This window comes from Ochlerotatus camptorhynchus, unplaced genomic scaffold (genome assembly GCF_037179485.1).
Source record: "Ochlerotatus camptorhynchus isolate MF236.1 unplaced genomic scaffold, CSIRO-AGI_Acam_v1.1 ptg000003l, whole genome shotgun sequence".
In the NCBI taxonomy this organism is placed as follows: domain Eukaryota; kingdom Metazoa; phylum Arthropoda; class Insecta; order Diptera; family Culicidae; genus Ochlerotatus; species Ochlerotatus camptorhynchus.
The window spans coordinates 58,588-82,688 of NW_027040495.1; the positions used below are offsets into that span (position 1 = coordinate 58,588).

At 38.6% G+C, this 24,101-nt stretch overlaps 1 protein-coding gene across 1 annotated transcript; it reads right to left on the reverse strand.

The window, feature by feature from the left end:
• Positions 1–1,358: 1,358 nt before the first annotated feature.
• On the reverse strand, positions 1,359–22,665 carry Gr43a (Gustatory receptor 43a). The gene is made up of 14 exons (XM_065231031.1): positions 22,586–22,665; positions 22,088–22,259; positions 21,950–22,004; positions 18,999–19,143; positions 18,549–18,657; positions 18,376–18,438; positions 5,836–5,979; positions 5,648–5,758; positions 2,369–2,465; positions 2,198–2,294; positions 2,046–2,141; positions 1,884–1,952; positions 1,676–1,765; positions 1,359–1,592 (listed from the first exon to the last, which is right to left on the reverse strand). The coding sequence occupies exons 2-14, from the start codon at positions 22,242–22,244 to the stop codon at positions 1,488–1,490; spliced, it is 1,338 nt and encodes a 445-aa protein (XP_065087103.1). The 5' UTR covers positions 22,245–22,259; positions 22,586–22,665; the 3' UTR covers positions 1,359–1,487.
• Between the last annotated feature and the right edge of the window lie 1,436 nt (positions 22,666–24,101).

Genomic DNA, 24,101 nt, shown 5'->3' on the forward strand with positions numbered 1-24,101 from the left:
GAATAATAGGATTTTAACTGTGATGAGCAATTGCAAGCTAAATTTCACCAGTAAGCTCCTTCTGAATACCCCTAGAAATGCTGACTTGCCCCGGAGTTGTGTGCCGACTTCCTCTGGAATTTTCAAACTTGCCCCGGAAATTGCTTCCGACCTTTCCTGGATGCGTAGCTCTCGACAGACTCGGTAAACATCCTCTGAAAATTATGATTTTTTTTATGTTATTGATAGTTCTACCCAGCGTAAATCTCCCGGATATGGTTTAATAGTTGATGTGGGCTATCTTTAAAAAATCATACTTTTTAGCTGATTCGAATTACCAACAAAGTAACAACTTTGGTTTTATGAGGGTTCTGTAGACCATGATTTGAACTTTTGGAATGCTTTAAAAACTCGATAAAACTTAAAATGTACTTGGGTAGCTTCCGAGAGTTGAGAAACTTGCTTAAATCAGCGGGAATTAATTCCCTTAATTTTTTTAAATTATTTTCCTTGATTTGATTTCCGTCGATCTTGTTTTCCGTACTGAGTACCAATGCTACTGACGCCAGAGAGGCAGCTCCCACACCTATTGACCCATCAACTCATGAACTGGGGACCAACGGCTTTACTTCCCTTCCGAAGGAGGGCGTGGTCAGAGATTTTAAACCTCAGAAAATCCCGGCGGTGCCGACTGGTATTGAACCCGGGCCTTTTGGGGATGATAGGCAATCACGCTTACCACTACACCACCGGCGCTGCTAATTTCCTGGATGTAAATTTCAATAAAAAATATAGTTTTTAAATCATGTAATTTTTACAAAAACAAAACAAAAATACTTGCTGTGCCCCTGGTGCGTGTTTTACTAAATGTTTCATAAACGTCTATTTTAATTAACAATAACAACCCCAAATTGGAGCTTTACGCACATATTATTTGCATGCACTCGTCTGTTTTCTTTGTTCAAGTGTTGAAAGCTGAGATTTTTCTAGCGGTGGAAATTAGTATAAAATCGTACAAATCTGACATATTTAATATATTCGCAAATGTTACTGCACTAAATGCAAAAACCAAACAAATATCATACTTCTTAATAAAACTTCTTGGTGAATTATTCAACATGCCATATATTTATTTAGAAAGCTTGTAATCACTTATCCATCGTTCAAGGGGGCATGGGTAGGAGAGGTTCAGCTATTTTAAGCCTGATATTGACGTTAAGCATCTCCAACTATGTGAATCGTTAACTTCAGGCATGAAGTTATAAAAACATAATTAGTTAAAGAATTTATAGACCACTTTTCCCCACACAAACACACACAAACGAACACACACTAATTTTCCCAAGAAATGGAACGAAGTCGGTTGGTATGTCCAGGGCGCAGCAGTTAATTTATTTTCAAGTGATATTATATCTAGAGCGTACGAGAAAAGCAAACAAATTCAAGCAGTATTAGCACCTATAAGTATTACACAAATTTTCGCAACTTAAAGAACTGGTCGGACATAGTTAGGTAACTAGTCTCCCAGATTGGTTTGTTATTGGATTAGGGTTATCGTCTGCTTCCTTGAACTGCATCAAAATTACCAAATAAGTTGCTATAGCTCCACAATACTGTAAAAATAAAAAGAATAACATAATTTATCAGTAAATGATGCCCTACTGCATGATGGAATATCACAGTTGGTGATACTTACCGATGTAATTATATGTCTATCGATCGTACATAAACCACATGCGGTGAACACAGAATTATTGTCAACCAGCTGGCGCCAAAAATTCTCCAACTGAAGAGCATGATGATGGCACCGATTGGGAAAATGATGAAAAAAATATATATATGTATATACATATATCAAAATATATTCAGACGTCATCATTGTCAATCACATTAGCAATACATACACGTTCTTTTGCCAACGAATCCTTACAGGTTCTCATAAGATTACAAACAATGGTCATTGTCCGCCGGGCCTGAAAATGGCATTGAAGCAAATAGAACCTTTTATCAACGCTTAGAGTAAACCAAGATTACAAATGTATGTGTAGGATAGTAAAACCGCTTACCTCAACATTCGTAATATGGCAAGGCTCCACGGTTAGAATAAAACGAAAAATATGAATGAATAACCAAAGCGCCTGAATCCAGGAAAACACCGCATCCTAAACAAACAAGGAGAATGAACCTAAATCTTATTTTGGTGGAGGATTCTATTTACCTTATCACCTACAAGTTCAATCATCAAAAAGTACGAAGTGGCCACTAAATGCAGCAGACACGAGCCTAAAACTGCCAGTAACGCAATGCCAAACGTACTGAAATTTAATGAAGTCATATTTTTTTTTGCATAATGATTCTGGGTGGTTACCCGTCTATAATACATACTCACTTCGATACCAATACCACTCCAGTTGATAATGAGGCATGAATGTAGGCCAGGTCTTCAATCATACGATTCGAAGACACGGAAGGTCGTTTGTGACGAGCTGGCAATAGGTAATTTATAAAATTAAATGTGATTGAATGCGCAATGAAGAATACAGCTTCATAAAACAGATACATGTCTTCCATAATTAAAATGCCAGTCCATAAAGATAATATAGAATGACAGTAAATGATGAAGTTCATGGCAACTACCCAACTAACAATTTTAGCTGCAGATTAGCTTACACAAAACCAAAAATTGGATTATACAGCTAATATTTGCCTTTATCATCAAGTCTGCAGTTAAAATTGTTTGTCCCACCTATTTATTTCTGATTTTTTTTTTTATTACATAACTTGATAGCCCATGCAGGGAGTTTTACTTTAATGTGATTAAATAATAATTACAGAGGAATAAATTAATAACACTCTAGGATTGCATCCACTCAAGTTGACGTCTTTATCAAAGTTTCTTGTCTTTGTTAAAACTATAGTTTGGAGGAAAAAATGGAGTGCTGTATAAGGAGCCGATCGGATCTGTTTCTTATTTTTATTAGTCTAAGGAATTGCTCGTGATAATTTGATTAAATTGGTTTTTTGCATACGTTTTGTTCTCGAGTGATTTCAGTTTTGATCACATTTTGTTAGTTTTATAAGCTGTGCGCGATAATTTAATTTGACTGATCAAGTTTTTGCAAATGATGTGTTTTCTTGTTGCATAAAATTAATGTTCTACGATTTTTGACAATTTTTAAGCGTCCATAGTTTTACATATTCTGAAACATTGCATTTTTCATGAACTTTGAAAAATATACTTTTAGAGATATTTGAGTTTTATCACTTTTTTGGAATTTGTACTCAAAATAACAAAATTTACCCTGTATATTTATCCCATAAAGACTTCGCTTTTCGCACCAACTTTGTATCAGACGTCAGATCGATCAAAAGTGACGTTTTCGTGCTACTAGAAAAATGTCAAAGAAAAAAATACATGATCCAAAATCGCCGATTTTTTCCAAAAATGTGAATCCAAAGTTTCATGCAACCTGGAGAAGGTCGAGCCAACATTTTTGCTTTTTGGTGTGGACCTGATTAGCTTTGTGTTCTATGAATCGCTTGCACAGTTATTTATTGCATCATTCATATGTCAACCAACGAATTTGCACACTGCATGTCAAGCACAATGATCATACAAGCCCACAGAAGTTTATAACATTTCCAACCCAAAACATGCTCCAAGCCGGAATCGAACCCACCGCTTTCAGTTTGATAATACTGTGCCTTCACCGACTATGCTAACTGAGGCCCCGAAATATGAGTTTGTTTTTACCTACCAATATGGTTGATACGTTTATCAAATCGGCTTATAACATAATTAAAGACTTTTTAAAAAATTACGTTTTTCTATACAAAATACTTTACCAAACATTCATTAGTAACTTTTTTTTTATTATAGAAACACATTTTTGCTAATTATCATCAAATTTCAACCAATGGAAGATAAAATAGTTAAACATTGCAAACATGGCTTCACTTTTCAAGATAAAGATTAAAAATGGCATGTTACTTTAATATTGGGCTTTTCGATAGAACTTGTCGCTATTTTTCACTCAGTTCATAATCGAAAAATGGCATCAATATCGTCCTCAAAGAGAATAATCCTCTAAGTTTCCCAGAACTGCGATCGAAAAATCATGGGTAAAATTATTTGTATGTTGCTAATGAATTAACTTCCGACGCGACTGGCAGCATTGCAAAAGAGCTGTCGAAAGTACCAAGAAAAAAACATCAACAATCTTAAAGTTATGATTTTTTTAAAAGTCGGACTTGCGAAATATAATTTAGAGCTGGCGACACAATAATAAATCGATACCTATGAGAACTTCTTGGAGAAGATAAAAGAGTAGCAGATATCAGTTTAAAATAGATAAATGTTGAGAAATCAAGCTGAAGTTCCTAAGTAACATTGACAGATTCTCTTTGCATCCTGACGGCCATGTCAAGACAATCCCAGTTATTTTCAGCACAATGATCGATGAAAGAAGCTATTATCAAACTTCTAATACGATAAAAACGACAATAAACTGTTCTGTATCCAAGTTATTAACAAAAGAGAAAGTCGATGAAGAGAATCGATCAATGTTACTTAGGAACTAATGCATTGTTCAGCATGAAATATGAACCAGCTACGACAATACAAAAGCTCATGAGCAGTGTTTATAGTAAAGTTCTAACATATGGTTATGAAATTGATTGACTGCTGATGAATAAATAAAGAGAAAAGATATAAAGTAGATAATATGTTTTGAATGATCCCTGAAATTTGAAAGAATTCTGTTGGAAACAACATTTTTGGTATGACATTTTATGTGTGTAGTTTTATATTATCGTGCACATACTGCAGGCAAGCGTAGCGTACCAGTTACGATGTAATAGCAGTGAAGGAGAAGAAGAACACAGTTTATAGTAATATCAAAGGGTAAATTTATGAATTATTCTATTCGGATAATTAAGTAAACTACAAGCATGATCTGGCCAAATAATAAATTGTACTTCAATCCACTGATTTCCTTTTAGCGAATAATTAACCCCACGATTTATGCACCACTATTTCACTACCGCCAGCCGGATGAAGAATGAAATTAATTATTATGATGATGTTGACAGATAAAGTAAACATTGAAATGATTTATTCGCTCTAGTATCATCATTCCGACGGCTTTGCTTGGGGCAAAACTCTTCCTGAGGGATAAAGTTTGCGAAGTGAGCAGTAGATCCACGTGAAATGACAAATCGATCAGACTCGACCTTCTCAGATTTACCTGAAAATAATTGTGTTAAATAGGCAATTGTAATCGTTTGTAATAGAAAATCAAAAACTTTTGAGATGAACATTTTTTGTTAGTAAAATTTTTGAAACCTGTCTGGATTTTTTTCACAAAATTACTTAAAAAATTGTACCGTGCATGTTTTTCCAAGACTTTATTTTTGTCTGCAACTTTGTCTCAGACGTCATTTCGAATGGAACTGACGTTTTCATGCTACGATTTATTAAAAAATGTCGAATACGCCATTTTGTAAATTCAAAATGGCTGAATTTTAGCACAAATGTGAATTATTGCCCATAAGAAACAATTATGTACATTTTCATTCAAATCATTTTTGCTTTGCTATTTGGCCTGGACCTGCTCTAAAACAAAAGCGATAGTTATAGCTTGAAAAAGCAAGGTCACAGATCTCATACCATGGGAAACAGTCGTTAAACCTTTCTTCGGCTCCATTATGTTCTCCAACATTTCCAAGGTGTTGTTGGCTGATGACACTGACGTTATTTCAATTATGGGAATTTTGTGAACTGGAAGTAAATACAATGTGGCTCGTGTGAAAACAAAAATATCATATAGATGGTTGATTAATTGATTAAATTCTCACATTCAGGAAACACGTGATAAAGTGCCATGTTGAGTCGACGAAATCGGCTATTTATTCCTAGTGCTGACTGTGCAAACAGAACATGGAACATCATCAGGATGTAATAAAGGGCATAGAATGGGCAGTATCCCAGTACATTGGCACCTAGAATCAAATGGTAACCTGATTATTTAGAGAAGCAGAAATACTTATTTGTATAAATGTATTAACCATTCAGTACTCGCGCCGTTGTACAAAGTGCAAAACGCAAAAAAAAACTAATGATTTTGAAACTTACTCAACGTGAAACTAATCATGTTACTAATTACTAATCATGAAACTTAATACCCATTTTTAATAGACCAATATTTCAAGAATAATTTGGAGAATATAAGGATTCAAGAAGCGCTTTCTAGCTGAAAATAACATACTGTAATATTTTGTACAACACGCGAGTGCTCGTTTAACAAAATTTGGCGCAAGTACTGAAAGGAAAGGTAAAATAGAATATTGGGACTGAAAGTGAATATGTACATAGTTCGATACAACCAAAGATTTTTTTTCGCATTGGCTTCGAAATTTTCTCGATATCTCTGAGATTTCGTTTTTATGGCTTTCTCAGTCTAGGGTAATTCATGAAAGCCATAAAAACGAAATCTCCATAAAACCAGTCGAACAACCAAATCGATATCTCTGAGCTTATAATTTTATTGTGCTTATCACACAATACCGCCATGCACCAAATACCGGTGCATTTTTATTTAATATTGCTTCCGCTTTGCAGCTTAACCTGCTAACCTGCTGTTCTATCATTGGCATCTTGCAATCAGCCGCATTTTGAAGTGCGTATGTTCCGTTTCATGACTAACCTGTCAAAACTCGTTAACCCAGTCGTAAAAATTAAATCAGATTTACGCTGAATAACTAGAGAATTCTTTGAATACACTCAGCGAAGTGGTTTGGAACTAAAATGCAGTGAAATTACCGTTTAAATTTTGGATGCCAAAAAAACAGTAAATGGGTGTAGAAGCCCTAACAATTTTACCATAACCATATACGTTTCAAATTTAATTTTGTGGATATTACTTACTGCAATTGAAGATAGTGCCATCATGTTCCTCAATCTTTTTTTACATAAGATAAATTGAACGACGATAATTTCGAAGTACAGTTCCTGTGATATAGTGTTTGGAAATACAATTAAAAATATAAATAAAAGGTATTTTTTAAATGTTTGTCAGCAATAGTTATGATTTAAGAGCGCTCACTCTTAGTGAACGCTCAAAGTGTCAAACACATATTTCACAACCTCTTCTTGTAATTGATAAGTACAAAATCTCATTAGTAATTCTAATGATTTAATAATTCTGAAAATCATGATTTATAGCGAAGTTAGGACAATCTATCAACTAAAATGTACAAATGTTCGGATTTTGTTGATGCCTCACATCAAGTTATTATATCTTAATCGCATAAATACATAAACGCAGGACATTTTTGTGCTGTTTCTGATGCAATAATTTTTAATACTGTTCTGTGGACTAATCTAATTTAAACATTTCTTTGCAACAACTCAGTTCTCCAAACCTATTGAAGCTCTAGAAACTGTTTATTTATGATGATTTCATTGAAACCAGAATGGTTTGCGTCATGCATTAAGTGAATACAAGGAACAGGTAGTTCTGGTTTCAAGGGGTCGTCTAATATCTTTTTTTTTCTTCCCAGAACTGTTCTTGGACACAAGTTTTACATTCACAATTATATGATGATGGTGATGATGGTCCCACCTCTTCCCCTACAAAAGTTTGAGCTGGACGATTTATCTTTAACATTTTAAAATATTACATTTTAACCAGGTTAGCAAACAAAAACGACCTGATTATACAGTTGCAGAATTAAATTCCCTCTAGAGTTTGCAGTTGCTTCACAATGATATAAATGTGAATATACTTAAGCATCCTCCTCTTAGGATAAATGATGGCTTCAGCACTCATTGACATCGGCAACCAAAATTACAACGTTAATTTCGCTGTCGTTAAATGTATTTAGTATTTAAACGATTCCATAGTCTTTCAGCTTCAATTTGATTATATTTTTACCAGTGAGCAATCCTGTTATATCACGATTTTTTTTTTCAAATCAAAAACAACATGTGAAAAGGACATACAAGCTTTTTGTAAACAAATCTTCTTATATGTCCTTTTCTCGCCACCCACATGACACCCACGCAAACCATCAACATCACCGGGTAGGGGAAACTTTCCCTATCCCGCTGATGTTGTTTGTTTGCCTGAGCGACAGTCGGTTGGCGAGAAAAGGACCTACACAGTTTTGTTTACAAAAAACAGGGCCACATGTGGTCGTGAAATAAAACTACAAAATACGGTTGATTTTGAGTTGCCGATAATAGAACAGCTAGTTAAGACGCAGTTCAAATGGAAATTTGCCCAAGGAATAATGGCTGCCGGCAATAGCCACACTCACCTGGGAAGTTTGGAGCGTTGTAAAAAGGTTTTCAAACCGTTTTGAACAATTATTAATGGCCTACTTTTCATAATTAAAATTACAGTGTTAAAAAGTACTATTTTTCAGCATCCAGTGCACTATTTTGAGTGCAAAAAATTGTGTATGCATCTCGTTGGAAAAACCAATTTTCCCAACACTCGTCGTAATTATCCAACTATGGATAAACTACGACTCGTGTTTCCTTGATTCGTTTTCCGTCGAGCTTGTTGTCCGTGCAGAGCACCCTGCTACCGACGCCATGGAGAAAACTCCCACATCTGGACCCTACCTATCGACCCATCAACTCATGTACCGGGGACCAACGGCTTTACCTCCCTTCCGAAGGAAGGCGTGATCAGAGATGTTATGCCTCAGAACATCCCGGCGGCGCCGACTGGGATTGAACTCAGGCCTGCTGGGATGAGAGGTAATCACGCTTACCACTACACCACCGGCGCCACTGCGACTTGTGTTGAAAAAATTTTCTTATTCAACTTGTAGGCATCTTCTTTTTACAAATTGCAGTGCTACAATGCTTATTCAAAATAATCCGTTAGAGATAACTTCGTCAAGATTCATAATTCGTCAATTAATTAAAAAAAATGTGATAACTGTTCAAATTACAACGTCTCTTAAATTCTGCTAGTGTTGTCGCACGTTTAATTTTTCTAGGCATCGAATTGAAAACATGTATTCCTTTAAAATATAATGAATTTTGTGAAGCACAAGTCAAGAAATGTGGTGTTCTTATTTCGTCCGCATTTCTAGTATTATATCATAGTTTTTAGTTACATTTAAGCCAAGTTTAATTGTATTAAACTTATCTAATTCAGTGTGTGGGTATAAGATAAACCTCGTAGTGACTAATCACATTAGCTTTAAGTTCAGCTATAATTAAGTTCACTAGATTACTAGATAATTTTAAGAATAACGAGAGCGATGAAATTACGTTTTTCACTTGGTTGCTTTGTTCTTGGTTGTTTTTCTCTTTTACTCACCCGATGTGACAGATCGATAACTGTCACTCTGCTGTCACTTCGCTGCCGAACCCACTGCAGGGGTGTTCCGACACAAGTAGGTTCCAACGGTAGGTGTGCTCAGGCCAGTGTGGCCAACACTCCCCCCAGGGTACGACAACCCCTGGCTTACTCTCCGTCGCACCCGAGGGGGGCGGCACATCTAAATCTCAAGTTTAGATGCTCAAAAAATCTCCGCTATCGAATCAATCTTCGAAAAATCTTCTTTCATTTGTCGCATCTACTTGCATCGCTCATCATCTTTTTGCAGGAAATCTTCAGAATCATCATCAATCTTCTTTCTATCTAATCAGCGTGCGCGCAGCTAGCCACAGCAAAACACAATCTTTTTTGCATCGTAGATAGAGTCGTCCCCCTCGGTCACACCGGACGTCTAATACAGCCAGCTTCGTTGCCGGACGGTCGTAGACACCGCTCGCTGTCCTCAGGGTTGCGGACCGAACCTGGTCATCCTGGCTGACTTTGGTACTGATGACTTCCCCCTTCGGCCAACAGTTGCGGGGCAAGTTGGAATCGGCGATAACTACAATATCGCCCACGGCGATCGGTTTTGTATAACGAAACCATTTGGTGCGGTGAGTGATTTCTGGAAAGTAGTCCGACACCCAACGCTTCCAATATTGGTTTGCTAAAATCTGTGAGGTACACCAATTCTGCTTTACGGCCACTCGGCTATCATCGAGGCTCGTGATCGGTTTCGAACCGTTGGACGAACCGAGTAAGAAATGATCCGGAGTCAACGCTGGGGCCGAATCCTCATCTATCGGCACATGAGTTTACGGACGCGAGTTGACGGTGTTCTCGGAACTCCATCCTCCGCACACGGTCCATCCAAGCCGTGAATTCACAGCGATTGGTTGACCGATGTCCCCTTCACGATTTTTCAGGCCAAGACTGAGCAGGGCGTGCTTCATCCCTATTAGAATGCGTGGACGAGCATCGCGATAAGATTCGATTGGCAGACTTCGAAGGTGTGGATACAGCTTGGACAACTCAGTCATGTCCAACGTTTGCTGTGGCAACATTAGCTCGTTCGCCGTCCTAACATCGCTTAAGAGGAATTTCTTGCTTTCACTCTTGACGCCAGAAATGTGAAGACTGTAGATGCGAGAGTGCAGTGTTCGACGATGCTGTGCCCAGTTGAGTTTGAGCGATGGCGGTAGTTTGCCGACTAGCTGCTGTAGTAGAGTTACATTGTACATATACTCCTGCAGTCCACACGCGTCTACGGTGGCACAGCAGTTTTGGACATTCACCGCAAAGTCTACTAGCGTTTCCAGCTTGTCTTCTCGAACCGGCGATAAAGAGCTCACCTTCCCAATTAGCAATTGTATGATCACCTCTGGTTGACCAAACAGCATCTTAAAAGTGGACAGAATGCCAGGAACGTTTCCGGAATGCATCAGCCGACTCTTGACAGCATCGTCCGTAAATCCGCACATGGTGGTTGTTCGATTTTACATGGATATGAAAACTGGCCACTCCTCTGGATTGCCCGAAAACGTAGGCAAATCTTTTGATACTGCTTGTCGTGCTGCAACTTGAGAGCGGGAAAGTTGAAACTGGTCATTATCATCCACAATCAACGAGTTTACTGAAGGCCCTCTATCTCTGTCGCCTGTATTCATTGCAGGCCTATGTGGATAATACGATTCTCTCGGATGAAGTTGCGTCGACTGCGGTAGAGCGTCTGGAAGGAATTGTCCAGGTTGCTCACGTATCGACTCTCTGCATGACTCTGCTTCGAGATTCACCGGTGGAGGGTTGAGTTGTGGTTCTGGCATCTGGTTGGAAGGAATTAGATTTCCCGGTCGTCGCATGATCCCTTGACCATTCGCTAGCTGTTGTTGCTGCTCGCGTAGAATTCTCTCCTGTTCCAACTGCCGTTCCCACATCCGATTGATGGCATCCGCTTCCTTCCTCAAATCTTCCTCTTGCTGTCGCTGTATACTCTCCTGACGTATTTGCTCTTGCCGCTGTTGCTGTTGATACTGCCAAAATTGCTGCTCTTTCTCCAACTGTTTCTGCTGCTGTTTCCGTAGCTGGTTCTACGTGCAACCGTTCTTGCTGTTGTTGCTCGACAAACTCTTGACGCCGTTGTTTCTGCTGTTCTTGTTCTTGCAAGCCGTCTTGTTCCTGAGTGGCGGTTTTGTCTGTGTTTAAGGGTGTAGGGTTAGTTGTTTGCACCAATTCTTCAACCCGACGACGAGAGAAGTTGGAGCTCCGACTCGATCCTCGTTCGCTCGCTAAATCCTCCAGAATCTTATATTTGTTATCAAAATATTCCTTATACTCCTGGGCTGCCTTTTCCTCAGTGAGTCTTCTGCGCTCTTCTTGTTGCTGCTGAAATGCCCGTTCTTCCGGCAGTCTCATTAGTTGAAGCTTGGCGCGGTTTCTCTCTGACTTTTGTGACGAGGAGATGGGCACCTCGGAAATCGCTTCCTCTGCATCGATCACTGGCAACTCTACAGCTGGCAATGACGACTTCTGCTTCAGCTGGCTGAACACTGGATGTGGACACGTTTGTTGTTTGGTATAACTATGCCTTGTGTCGAAGTGTGCACCTCTGGATCCAGTGATCGTGCACTGGATCCAGAGGTGCTGGATGATGGCTGGTTACCGGAACTGTCAGCGACTTAGCTGACCTTTGTGATGTTGAAGCTGAAGGAATCACTAGATTGCCGCGGGTGCTTGTCACGATTTTCCCGATGCTTAGGTCTTGCAGCGATCTCCGATTCTGGATGATGTCTTCCCTTATTGGTGCTCCGTACGAAGCTGCCTTAGTTCGCTGGGCCCATTTGGCAGTCACGCAGTTATTACAACTCCAGCTCTTGTCGGCAACTTCCTCCGATACGCCTACACAGGAAAAATGGTGCCATCGATCACATAAGTCGCACTCAACCATCTCGTCGGTGTCAGGACCTTGACAAGCTCTGCAGGTATGTCCTTCCACGGTTTCCTCCAATATCACCACATCCGCATTACCACCACCATCACCATGGGATTTACCATCACTTCGCGACATTTGACTTGCACCACACACACCACCAGCGAATAAAAGACGTATAATCTGGTAATAGCGAGAATATAATTTCCTGTGTTAGATAACGACAATTTCAATTGGAATTAGTTAGTCTTTATATATTTATAAACCATTGGTAATTATATAGATTTATGTGGTCTTGATATTGCTTAAGGTTGGAATGTAGGTAGAGTGTACATGACATTGTTTATGTTTTACATCATTATGTTCTCAACCTAATTTTAGTCCTAGTTGTAAGTGTAGATTATAATTTTGTGACTTACGTTTAGTTTCCTTTTAGTATAATTTCGGTGTTGTCTAGCGTGATGCCCTCGAAGTGTTTAGTTGTAAGCCCTTGTTTAGGTAATTGTAAGTAAGATCACAGACAAAGTAAGATCATCGACATACATTTTATACATACTTTTGTTTTAACTTCTTACCGATACCAGTGGCTACGGGTTTCACGGAGTAGAGTGTATGGTGTTCAATAATAGGTTTAGGTTACCTAGTGCGTAAGCATAGTTTTTAGTTACATTTAAGCCTAATTCAGTGTGTAGGTATAAGATAAACCTCGTAGTGACTAATCACATTAGCTTTAAGTTCAACTATAATTAAGTTCACTAGATTACTAGATAATTTTAAGAATAACGAGAGCGATGAAATTACGTTTTTCACTTGGTTGCTTTGTTCTCGGTTATTTTTCTCTTTTACTCACCCGGTGTGACAGATCGATATATGTCACTTCGCTGCCGAGCTCACTGCAGGGGTGTTCCGACACAAGTAGGTTCCAACGGTAGGTGTGCTCAGGCCAGTGTGGCCAACAGGGACCTATACACACACATTTTGTTTTATGTGCCATGAAATGGCATGTTTGGAAAATATAATACTACACGCTAACTTGAAAGTACCCATTAATGGTTGAAAAAGACCCATTTTGAAGAAAAGTGGCTTAACTCATTAAATGAGTAATTTTTTTATCCATTAATGAGTATCTGTTACCCATTAATGAGTAATTGTTAATCATTAATGGGTAACAGATACTCATTAATGGGTAAAATTGTTTAATCATTAATGAGTTAAGCCACTTTTCTTCAAAATGGGTCTTTTTTTACTCATTAATGAGTACTTTCAAGTTAGCGTGTAAAGTAATGAATCAATAGACCAAAAATTGAGGTTATTTGGACATGATACATTATATTTACAAGGATACTATTAGAAGAATATTATCAAAATAGGCTATTTAGCAAATATATAATTCTTTGGGGTACAGCTACCCATGTTGATAGTCAATGTTGTTTCATATCTTAGATATAGTGGCGCCAGTGGTGTAGTGGTACGCGTGATTTCCTCTCACCCCAGCAGGCCTACACAATGTTTGTTTTGATTCGCTATGAAAGTTTGACAGATAAAATGAGGGGTTATTGGTTTTTCCTATGTTTCGAGGGGTGAATCGATTAGCTTGGGACCGAAGAGAGTACCAGAGCTGAGCCAAAAAGTTGAGCACGTTATTTCGGGACCTTCTAGTCTTAGAGTTACCTCTATGGTAGAACCCCGTGTTTGTGCAAACGTCCACTACCTGTGTTCCTACCCTACCAGCTGTGTGTTATATTGTATCCCTATTCACTATCAATAAATATAGTAATTCATCTGCCTCCGCCATGACAGGACGGTAAAAACCACTGTATTTTATTCATACATCCGTAAACACAACGTAGGAAAAGTTCTGCCCGTGCGCGATCACCCCGTTAGCTTGAATAGCTAAAATGACCACGCTCATTAAGAACACTAGTTTATATCATATTTGAACTTTGTACGCTGATCATCATTTCCCATGTAAAATCGTGCGTTGAATTCAAAAATGTAGTCCAAGAAATCTCAGTAGGATAGTTTTCGAGATATAGCTAAAAATAAGCCGCCGCCGGTGGTGTAGTGGTAAGCGTGACTGCTTTCTCACCCCAATGGGTCTGGGTTCAATCCCAGTCGAAGTCGGGAAAATATTAATTGTGTTTAGTGATCATACATTTTAAGAGTCATGATAGAGAGCTTGGGTTAAACCCATGATTTTATGCTTAGTAAGTAAAAATGATCCCTCCAGGGTCATCGAGCATCTCAGAACCATAACGTTTCGTGACTAAACGCGACTACGTTTTCGCTTGGTAAGTAACGAACAACGGAAATACGCAATAATGCAAATAGAATCAGGTTGAAGTTGATGGTTAATCAAATTACGATGACGATTTATTGTGCTGTGGAAGAGCTTGGGATTAAACCCATGATTTTCTGCTCAGTAAGCAAAAACGATCCCTCCAGGGCATCTCACAATCCACAGTCAAAGTACTGTTAAGTTCTCCTTTGGTATGTAACGAACGATTAAGATACGATAATTCATGTATTTTCTATGGTCGATGGATAATTTAAAATATAAAAATAGTACTGCCAACGACGATGATAATAGCGAATTTGGAGCTTACCTTTTGCCTATACAGTTCGAAAAAGTATTGTAAATTTCTGTTCAGTATGATGCACATATGTGGAGCGTCACATATCATATAAGTTTACATTATATACCATGTATAGTTCTGAGACATTTCATGCAATGTAGCAAATATTGTATACAAAAGCCCATTGTTGTAAACAACATTGATTACAAGCTGCTCGGTTGCGTGAAATGAAATACAAGTTTACGTGAAGGAATGTTTAAATCACTATTAAAATCCAGAATTTTTATCTGTGTAGGATACAAACACCTTGGCACCTCCACTGGATCTTCATATACATCTAGTTCCAATTCTTGTTCTTTGTTTTGCGCCGTAAAATCAGTTATTAATCTTTCTGTTGGTTTCTGTCCTTCCTGGGTGGACGCTCGGGTTCCTCTAACGCCGTGCTATGGTTATCGTGCCAGTGTTCGTGCCGTACCCCCTTACTTTGCTATTGTCGGATTGACATCATTGCCCAGGCTACGCCATCCAGCTGTTTCCATGTATCAGCTGGTAGTCGTTTGTAATCATATGATTCGTGTAGGCATGAGGTAGGGACTTGTGAGGACCGGAGTTAGGTACCACGCTCCTTCCAGGTTGTCGACTCGCCATTTTGTAGACCCTATCACCATCAAATTGCATGTCGCATCGCCAAAACAAAAATAACCACATATTTTTGGTAGAATTTATCATAATTTAGGAATACCAACGTATTGCATACGTTCAGGACTCCTGAAATAGCTTGAATTATATTTAACCAACCGCCAACAAATAATTCAATTCAATGGAAAGAAATCGACCCCTATTCAAGTCACCTCAGGAGTCCCCCAAGGCTCTCATTTGGGACCTCTTCTTTTTATTCTGTATGTAAACGACATTTTTTTCATTCTCAAAAAAATTAAATTGCTAATCTATGCCGACGACATAAAGCTCTTTTTGGAAATAACAAATGATGAAGACATCAATATATTCCAGAATGAAATACACATATTCTACACATGGTGTAAAAAAATCCTATTAGAACTGAATGTAAAATAATGCAACTTAATATCATTTAGCAGAAAAAGAACACCATCAAACATTTCTATTGCATTAGGAAATCAGAATGTAGAAAAATGAGAAAGTGTTAGGGATTTAGGGATTATCTTAGACTCCAAACTAACTTTCATAGACCATTACAATACAATAACTCACAGGGCAAATAACATGCTAGGCTTTATCAAACGCTTTTGCTATAACTTTCAGGACCCATACACAACTAAAACACTATATATTGCCTATGTAAGGTCAATACTGGAATATTGCAGCAATGTATGGTCTCCATTTTCAATGACGCACGAAGAAAGATTAGAATGTAATTTCAAAAGTAATTTCTATTATATGTCCTTAGTAAATTAGGTTGGACATTATTTCCTATTCCAGCATATGAAGCGCGCTGCATGCTTATAAACATACAAACATTAAAAGAGCGACTTGAATATGCAACGGTTTCGTTTGTCGTTTATCGTTTCGCAGCGCATGAATTCAGCAGAACTTTTATCAAAATTAAATTTTTATGCACCTACTCGACAACTCAGAAATCTTAATTTATTTGCCATAACCCATCATCGCACAAATTATGCAAAATTTGGGCCATTAATTTTTTTTTTTATCTAGTTCGTTTATTTGGAAGGCTCAATCGCGTTAGCTTTACGGAGCCGATAATTCATTGTTCACTGTGTGTAACAAAATTCACTTAATTCTATGTCTAGTAGGAGTTGGGCCGATTACTCGCGGCTTACTCGAGGTTAGAAGGGTACATTTTCGAAGGATAGGATCAGGGGAGGAGCTTGGGGTAGGGTTTCGTTGTCTCATCAGAGCGTTGTCGCCAGTATGAACGGTAGTGCTGTTCTAGCTTCGTCCGGAGTTCGACCGGCTATGGTGGGTGACCAGTGGGCGACGATGAGACTCATCGAGACGGGGGGACAAGACAAACAAAAACTAATAAAGAGAGACAAAAGACAAAAGGAATTAAATTCTTATACTAGACATTTGAAGAAAAACATAAACGGACTGCATATAGCAGAGATCACGGGTTGCCAACACGTCTCTGATAGGAACATAGGGTTGTCTTCCTTGGGCCTCGAGGGTATTCAAAAGTCGCTCTCTGGCGGCGTCATTATCCGTACATTGCCAAACTGCGTGTTCGATGTCATCGTAACCGTTTCCACACCGACAGATGTTGCTGTCCACGAGGTTTATTCTATTGAGATGAGCATCTAGCGAGTAGTGGTTGGACATAAGTCTACTCATCACGCGAATGAAGTCACGACTTAAGCCCAAGCTTTTAAACCACGCTCTCGAAGAAACATTAGAAATAATTGAATGTAACCACCGTCCAAGATTTCCAGTGTCCCAATCGGTTTGCCAACTCGAAAAGGTACTCTGACGCACTAAATGGTAAAATTCATCGTGTGAAATTTGCCTGTCATACAATTCGCCTTCCTGCGCGCCCACCTTTGCGAGAGAGTCCGCCTTCTCATTGCCTGGGATTGAGCAATGTGAGGGGACCCATACAAAGGTAATCATATATGATCTTTCGACCAGCACACACATCTGCTCCCTTACCTTTGAAAGGAAATAAGATGAGTGCCTACCTTGTTTCATCGACCGAATAGCCTCAATCGAACTGAGACTATCCGTGAAGATGAAATAATGGTCTGCGGGCATGTTGGAAATCATCCCCAATGCGAAGTTGATTGCTGCCAGCTCAGCAACAAAAACGGAACAAGGTTCCTGAAGTTTGCGGAAGGCGCTAGAGTTTTCATTGAAGACACCGAAGCCAGTGGATCCATTGAGACGGGACCCGTCTGTAAAATATCTTTTCATGCAATTGACTTGTTGGTACTTTTCAGTAAAAATACGCGGAATAATAATAGGTCGAAGTTGATCGGGAATCCCATGAGTGGGCCATTAAATCGCATGATGGCGTTTTACAATCAATAGCGCAAAACCATTGACTTTTCAATGTCTCGGCATAAACTAAAGCAATATTTTAACTCCATACGGAATCATAACCCATAAGAAGTAAAAATAGAATACCACACAATATTTTTTTTTTAATTCTAAAGAAAAACAAATTTGTATATGTTTATACTAGTCTACTCGGTTGTTAAAAAAATCCAATTGAATGCCCAAAAGAACTCTTTGGTAGAATCAATTCATCTCTAGCCATATGATTTTCCCCCTTTTTGTTTTTCACTGAACATGTGCCTCTATAAATTCAGTAGCGGCCCACAAGTTCCGTTCTCTTGTAAGAATATATTAACTATAGGTAATCAGTATAAAATTGAGCAGAGTAGGATGAGATCCAATTCCTCGAAGCATCCGCACCCGTACCATCATTACCAGCAGTTTCTGCAGTCCCACGATGAAATGGCACATTTCTCCACGGTTCAGCACATCCAATTTATTTCTCATCAATCATATCGAACAGCGCAAATCGTTCGTAAGAATATAATCAGTAAAACGTTTGGCTTACCTGAATCTTGATTTTCCTTCTTTATTTTTTCTGCTATTCGATACCAGACCCAAATGTCGAGAGCTGCAAAATTAAGCAACTTATCCCATTATTTTACGTTCGTCCAAAATGCCTCAGGCAGTCACTCGAGACAAACCGTATTGTGGGGGAGTGGAGGCAAAAAAGTCTCTCACCTAGTGCACCTGTTATGATGACACCCACCAGGGCCAGCATCGTGAGACCTTTTCGCTTCTCCGTGTCCTGTTTTCTTGCGGCGACGAACATCGAAAGCATATCGTCCGCCTAGAAATGGTAGAAATAAAATTTGGTATAATGGCAAAACCCTACGAATAGCCCTATAAGCAACCAAAAATTCAACTTGGAGCTCCAAATAGAATGGAATAACTTTTCTATTCGGGGACGGAAAAATCAACAGAGCATGAAACATTTATTTAATTTACCAAGCGTAAAGTATATTAATTTCCGGTGTACTACATTTTGGCTACCGGAAAATAATTACTCAACCAATTAATTTTCACATAGCAAGGCTGGAAATTGCATCAACGAAGTATATTCCTTTCAGCTTCTAGTTTTCTCGGTTAGGATCGTTACAGCATGCACAGGAAAAATAATTAATTACCTACCTCATTTAAACGTTGATTTAGTTCTCTTACGAATGGAAGCCCGAACACACCGCAAAAAACGCCACAAATACAAGCAGAAACGACAACGGAAACATCCACTGTAGTCACCACTTTCGATGTTGCTGTCTTCATTCTGAAAACGAAACTTTCCAGAAGAATGATTAGGATTAAATCCATGGGAAAGTATATTTATCGTCAGTTTCCCTACATCATAAAAAAAGGATTGCTGTGAAAAAATGGAGGCGTTTTGTCATTAACTATTTGAATACGCATTCCTAGCATGAAGAAGCTACTCTGTTTGTTTGCCTGAATTAGTTTAGGAGTTGGAGTCAGACATGTTTTACAGCATATAAGCAGTCGGTGCCGGAGTCAAAAAATAATACCGACTCCGACTTCAACTTAAATGAAAAATAATTTTAAACTATATCGTCTCAAATATTGGTCCATTAGAAATTCGTTTGACTCATGAACAATTTTATTGAATCATGAAAACTAACATGAACCGTCTAAACTCAGATTAACTGGGTTGGTTGGAAATGCTAACATGAAGCTTTAGTGTGATGATTTATTAGCTAGAGAATGATCTTTAGAAGAGGGTAGGTGGATAGTTCCGTTAGAGTACGGCAGTATGAAAATTGAATAGAAGTTGAAAATGAGCGAAGGGCCATTAAAGCGACAGTTTACAAGATAGACGCACATTTTTGCCTGTGGACTTGGAGACATACTTCAAGTCACCGCGTACATCGTACGGGCTAGGCAAAAATGTGCGTCTACCTTGTAAACTGTCGCTTTAATGGCCCTTCGCTCATTTTCAACTTCTATTCAATTTTCATACTGCCGTACTCTAACGGAACTATCCACCTACCCTCTTCTAAAGATCATTCTCTAGCTAATAAATCATCACACTAAAGCTTCATGTTAGCATTTCCAACCAACTCTGAAAATCGTTAACTTCGCGTATGAAGTAACATAAAAAACACTTTGAATGTAACAACTCAAGGCGGGAGTAGCCGTCAACAATGCTGATGATGGTACAGCACGCAACAACCACCCTACTGCTTTCTCTCTGAGATGATCACGTTGGTCATGACGAGAGGAGCAACACAATAGTTGGGTAAAGAAGAACTGCATTATAACACACCATCGACTGGAAATGCTCTCCCAACGTGGGGCTTTAGGTAGTGATGAAAACGTCGCTAGAACTATTCCACAGCCGCAGTCAGTTTATGAGCAACAAGAGGGACGCACATTTTTGCCTGTGGACTTGGAGACATACTTCAAGTCCCCGCGTACATCGTACGGGCTAGGCAAAAATGTGCGTCTATCTTGTAAACTGTCGCTTTAATGGCCCTTCGCTCATTTTCAACTTCTATTCAATTTTCATACTGCCGTACTCTAACGGAACTATCCACCTACCCTCTTCTAAAGATCATTCTCTAGCTAATAAATCATCACACTAAAGCTTCATGTTAGCATTTCCAACCAACTCTGAAAATCGTTAACTTCGCGTATGAAGTAACATAAAAAACACTTTGAATGTCAGATTAACTGTTGATTTCGATCTAACATTTACCTCCTAATATTACAGATCAAAACTTGATGCTTTCAAAGTTTTTATTTTTTCTTTTGTTTCGGTTAAGCAAATCGCTAACCAATTTTTCAAACATAATCATGATTTTTTTTATTATTCCTTTGTATTCAGTTTCACTGAAAAGGCTAAATTTCCGTTAGAATTTGCGCGAAGTTTTCGCTAATATTGTGACGTTTTCATTTGAAGTAAGAGAAATCTTTATGCACTTTTTTAGTTTTTACGTGAAAAACACCTTCCTTTACGATTTTTGCTAGTTTTCATGTGTCCATGGTTAGCGGCACCGGTGGTGTAGCGGTAACCGTGATTACCTCTCACCCCAGCAGGCCTGGCTTCAATCCCAGTCGGCACCACCGGGATGTTCTGAGGCATAACATCTCTGATCACCACACCTGGACCCTACTCATCAACTCATTGAACCGAAAACCAACGGCTTTACTTCCCTTCCGAAGGAAGGCGTGATCAGAGATGTTGTGCCTCAGAACATCCCAGCGGCGCCGACTGGGATTGAACCCAGGCCTGCTGGGGTGAGAGGTAATCACGCTTACCACTTGTCATTTTGTCGTTTGGAGATATTTTTGAGTCCTTGTCCATAACACAAAATTTTATTTTAGTATGCTATTCTGCCTAGAACTGCTCAATCAGGGATTAATGAGAGTCATATGCAAACTAAATGAAACCAGATTCACTCGAATCGGTCAAGCCACAGGCAAACAGGCGTAATTTTTTCTCCTCAGTCGTCGTACACCCATTTAACGATAAATTTAAATGTTATTAGCTTTGCGAATCTCCCACCGCCCGTATCGGATCACTTTACAGTTTCTACTAATTTTATTGTGTGCAGCATTGTTTGAGACTTGCTCTTTTCTCCTCGAAAAGCTCGCGAGATGTCGTTGACGGTATTTTAAAGGAAAACATATTTAAATATTTTCGTCGTTTTGTCTGTGACCATCTCCGAAAAAAGTGAGTAAGTACCACTGTTTTATTTGAAAAATATTGGAGCGCGGCATATCGTAGGTGAAAATATCTTCGGAATATTTGCGTTCTTGAAATGGGCTAAATGGATCTACGGTAGGGCTATCACCTTCTAATCAGCCGTATGAAACTCAGATCTTCCTCATCGCTTAGTTCATAAATTGTGCACAACCCACACGGGACCTTTAGTAGCATGTACGTTGTTTACGAGTGAGCCCTAAAACCCGGTTTCAAGCTTGATGCAGTCATAAAAAAAAATGTTACAGGTAGATTCATAATGCCAGTACCAGATAGTGGGAGTTGCATTCTACATACATACATATTTCCAGTCACTATTTCGAAAATATGTGTTAATTTAATTTGAATCTTCTCTCATACCCCAACTTACCGTATTGGTTTTTTAGAGTTTATATCAAAAAATATTCCTTTATACGTTAATCCAGCTGTCGATGAAATGTAAAAAACCACATCAATATCAGTTTTATTATGTACTTCCAGATAACACACACAACAGGCAAGTATCTACCTAAACAAAACACGATGCATAAGCCGTAAATCACGAGCACCATATTCCGCTTGTAATCCACAATTTGTCCTTTGGTTGTTCTTTTTATCACATACGGCGCGAGACCGAATACTCGACTAACAAAAAATACCACTCTTGTCGACTCGGATATCTCCATTGTGTTTTCCTTCAGCTGCACGATAGTCGATGATGGCATGCAAAGGAAGTAACCAGCATTAAAGAAGATTGTAAAAAAAAATCTTATTGCCACATCATTGGGAGATTATTATAATAGATTATTCCACACTAATGCGACTCTGCATGGGGTCTCTGTTAAGCATCCCATTTTATACAACATGAATCTAATTTCCAGCACACGTTCTAAGGATTCACGAAAACCGCACCGTCATCAGCACCCCATTCACCGGAAAAATCACTCTAGATGGTTTTCCCAGCTCTAAGCAAACCACTTTTGTAATCCCATTAGTATCTGATTGAGGATATGAAACATGATAGTACCGTTTATCTATCTAACAATGGAAACTGACTTGCTGCTAGTTTTGTAAGCGATGTGCAGGCGATTAGAACAGGTATTTCCAAACGAATGGTTTAACAAAAATGGATTTCGGGCTCTCGGGATTGCCGGTTTATATATGAACAGCTCCGATCTGTAACGAACATGTGGTATTGTTAATTTTCCACTTTCCACTTCAAGTGTGTTTACTCTTTTGTCATAAACAGTCTTTCACTTTGTGCATGCTCGACAGCAATCTAAGCTTACCTATTTCAAATGGTTTCAAAAGCTTTCACGTTATATACTACGAAGATAAGGTGTTAAAATGAATTATTTGTATTACATATGGTGAAAATAGAACTCTTTTTACTGCACCACATTCGTAAGTATTCAATGATGGCTTGCACTAGATGATTTATCTATTTAAGATAATTTAGTACCTAACACACCCTGAACAGATTTGAAAACAAACCTTAACTGGTTACTCCAGTTAATTCTCCAATTCATAATTGCTTCACCTTCACTGAATTTCTAGCGATCAATGTTCGAAAAACTACCTCATTCTGATATATGAAGCATATTTTTATACAATGCAATAAATATAATTAGCATTCACGGTACACTGTTCGAAAAATTCATGTAAATTTCTGCGAGATATAGCGCTAGATTTGGCATAAATTTACGCGATATTTCGTGTAAATTTAAGCAAGCTTAAAAACGATTTCGCTGCACACTTCGAAAATCCTAATTTTACACCTGACGGAATCCATCTTTGACATAAAGGATGACAATTAAACAAACATGTCATGTAAAATTAAGTGCTCCGAGAATGAAAAGTTTGTTACTCGACGAAACGTACGTTTAATTGAGCTAAATTTCGCGTCTATCATGACTTAATTTTATGTCAAAATTGACGCTCGTATATGTCAGTCTCAGAGCACCTAAATTTACATGAACTTTTCTAAGTGTGTGTGTTTATGCCAAGTATAGTTCAAAATTAAACGAAGGGAGATTTTACACGATTGTTAAAATTCAGATTTTTTCAGATCAACATTGAACAGTGGAGGGTGGCTCGCAACATGCGTAACCGCTCATCTTTCAATGAGAGTGAAGAATACTCCAACCGATGGATATTCGATTTCGCTAAAAAGGTCTGTCCGGACTCAGTTCCAGCACAAAATATTCTTCGAGAAGCGTCTCCTAGCGGCGGCTCTCTGGATAGACCATTCTCAATGCTGTATTTCTCTATGGCTCTTCTTTCATCGAACAACTCCTCACCGGGAAGCGATATGATTAAATTCAATCTTCTGAAAAATCTCCCAGATATCGCTAAAAGACGCTTGCTAGATTTATTCAATTCCTTGCTAGAAAACAACATTGTACCGCCTGAATGGAGACAGGTCAAAGTAATAGCCATTAAAAAACCTGGCAAATCAGCGTCTGACCATAACTCATACGGTCCGACTGCTATGCTTTCGTGCATTAGGAAATTGTTGGAGAAAATGATCCTTCGGAGACTCG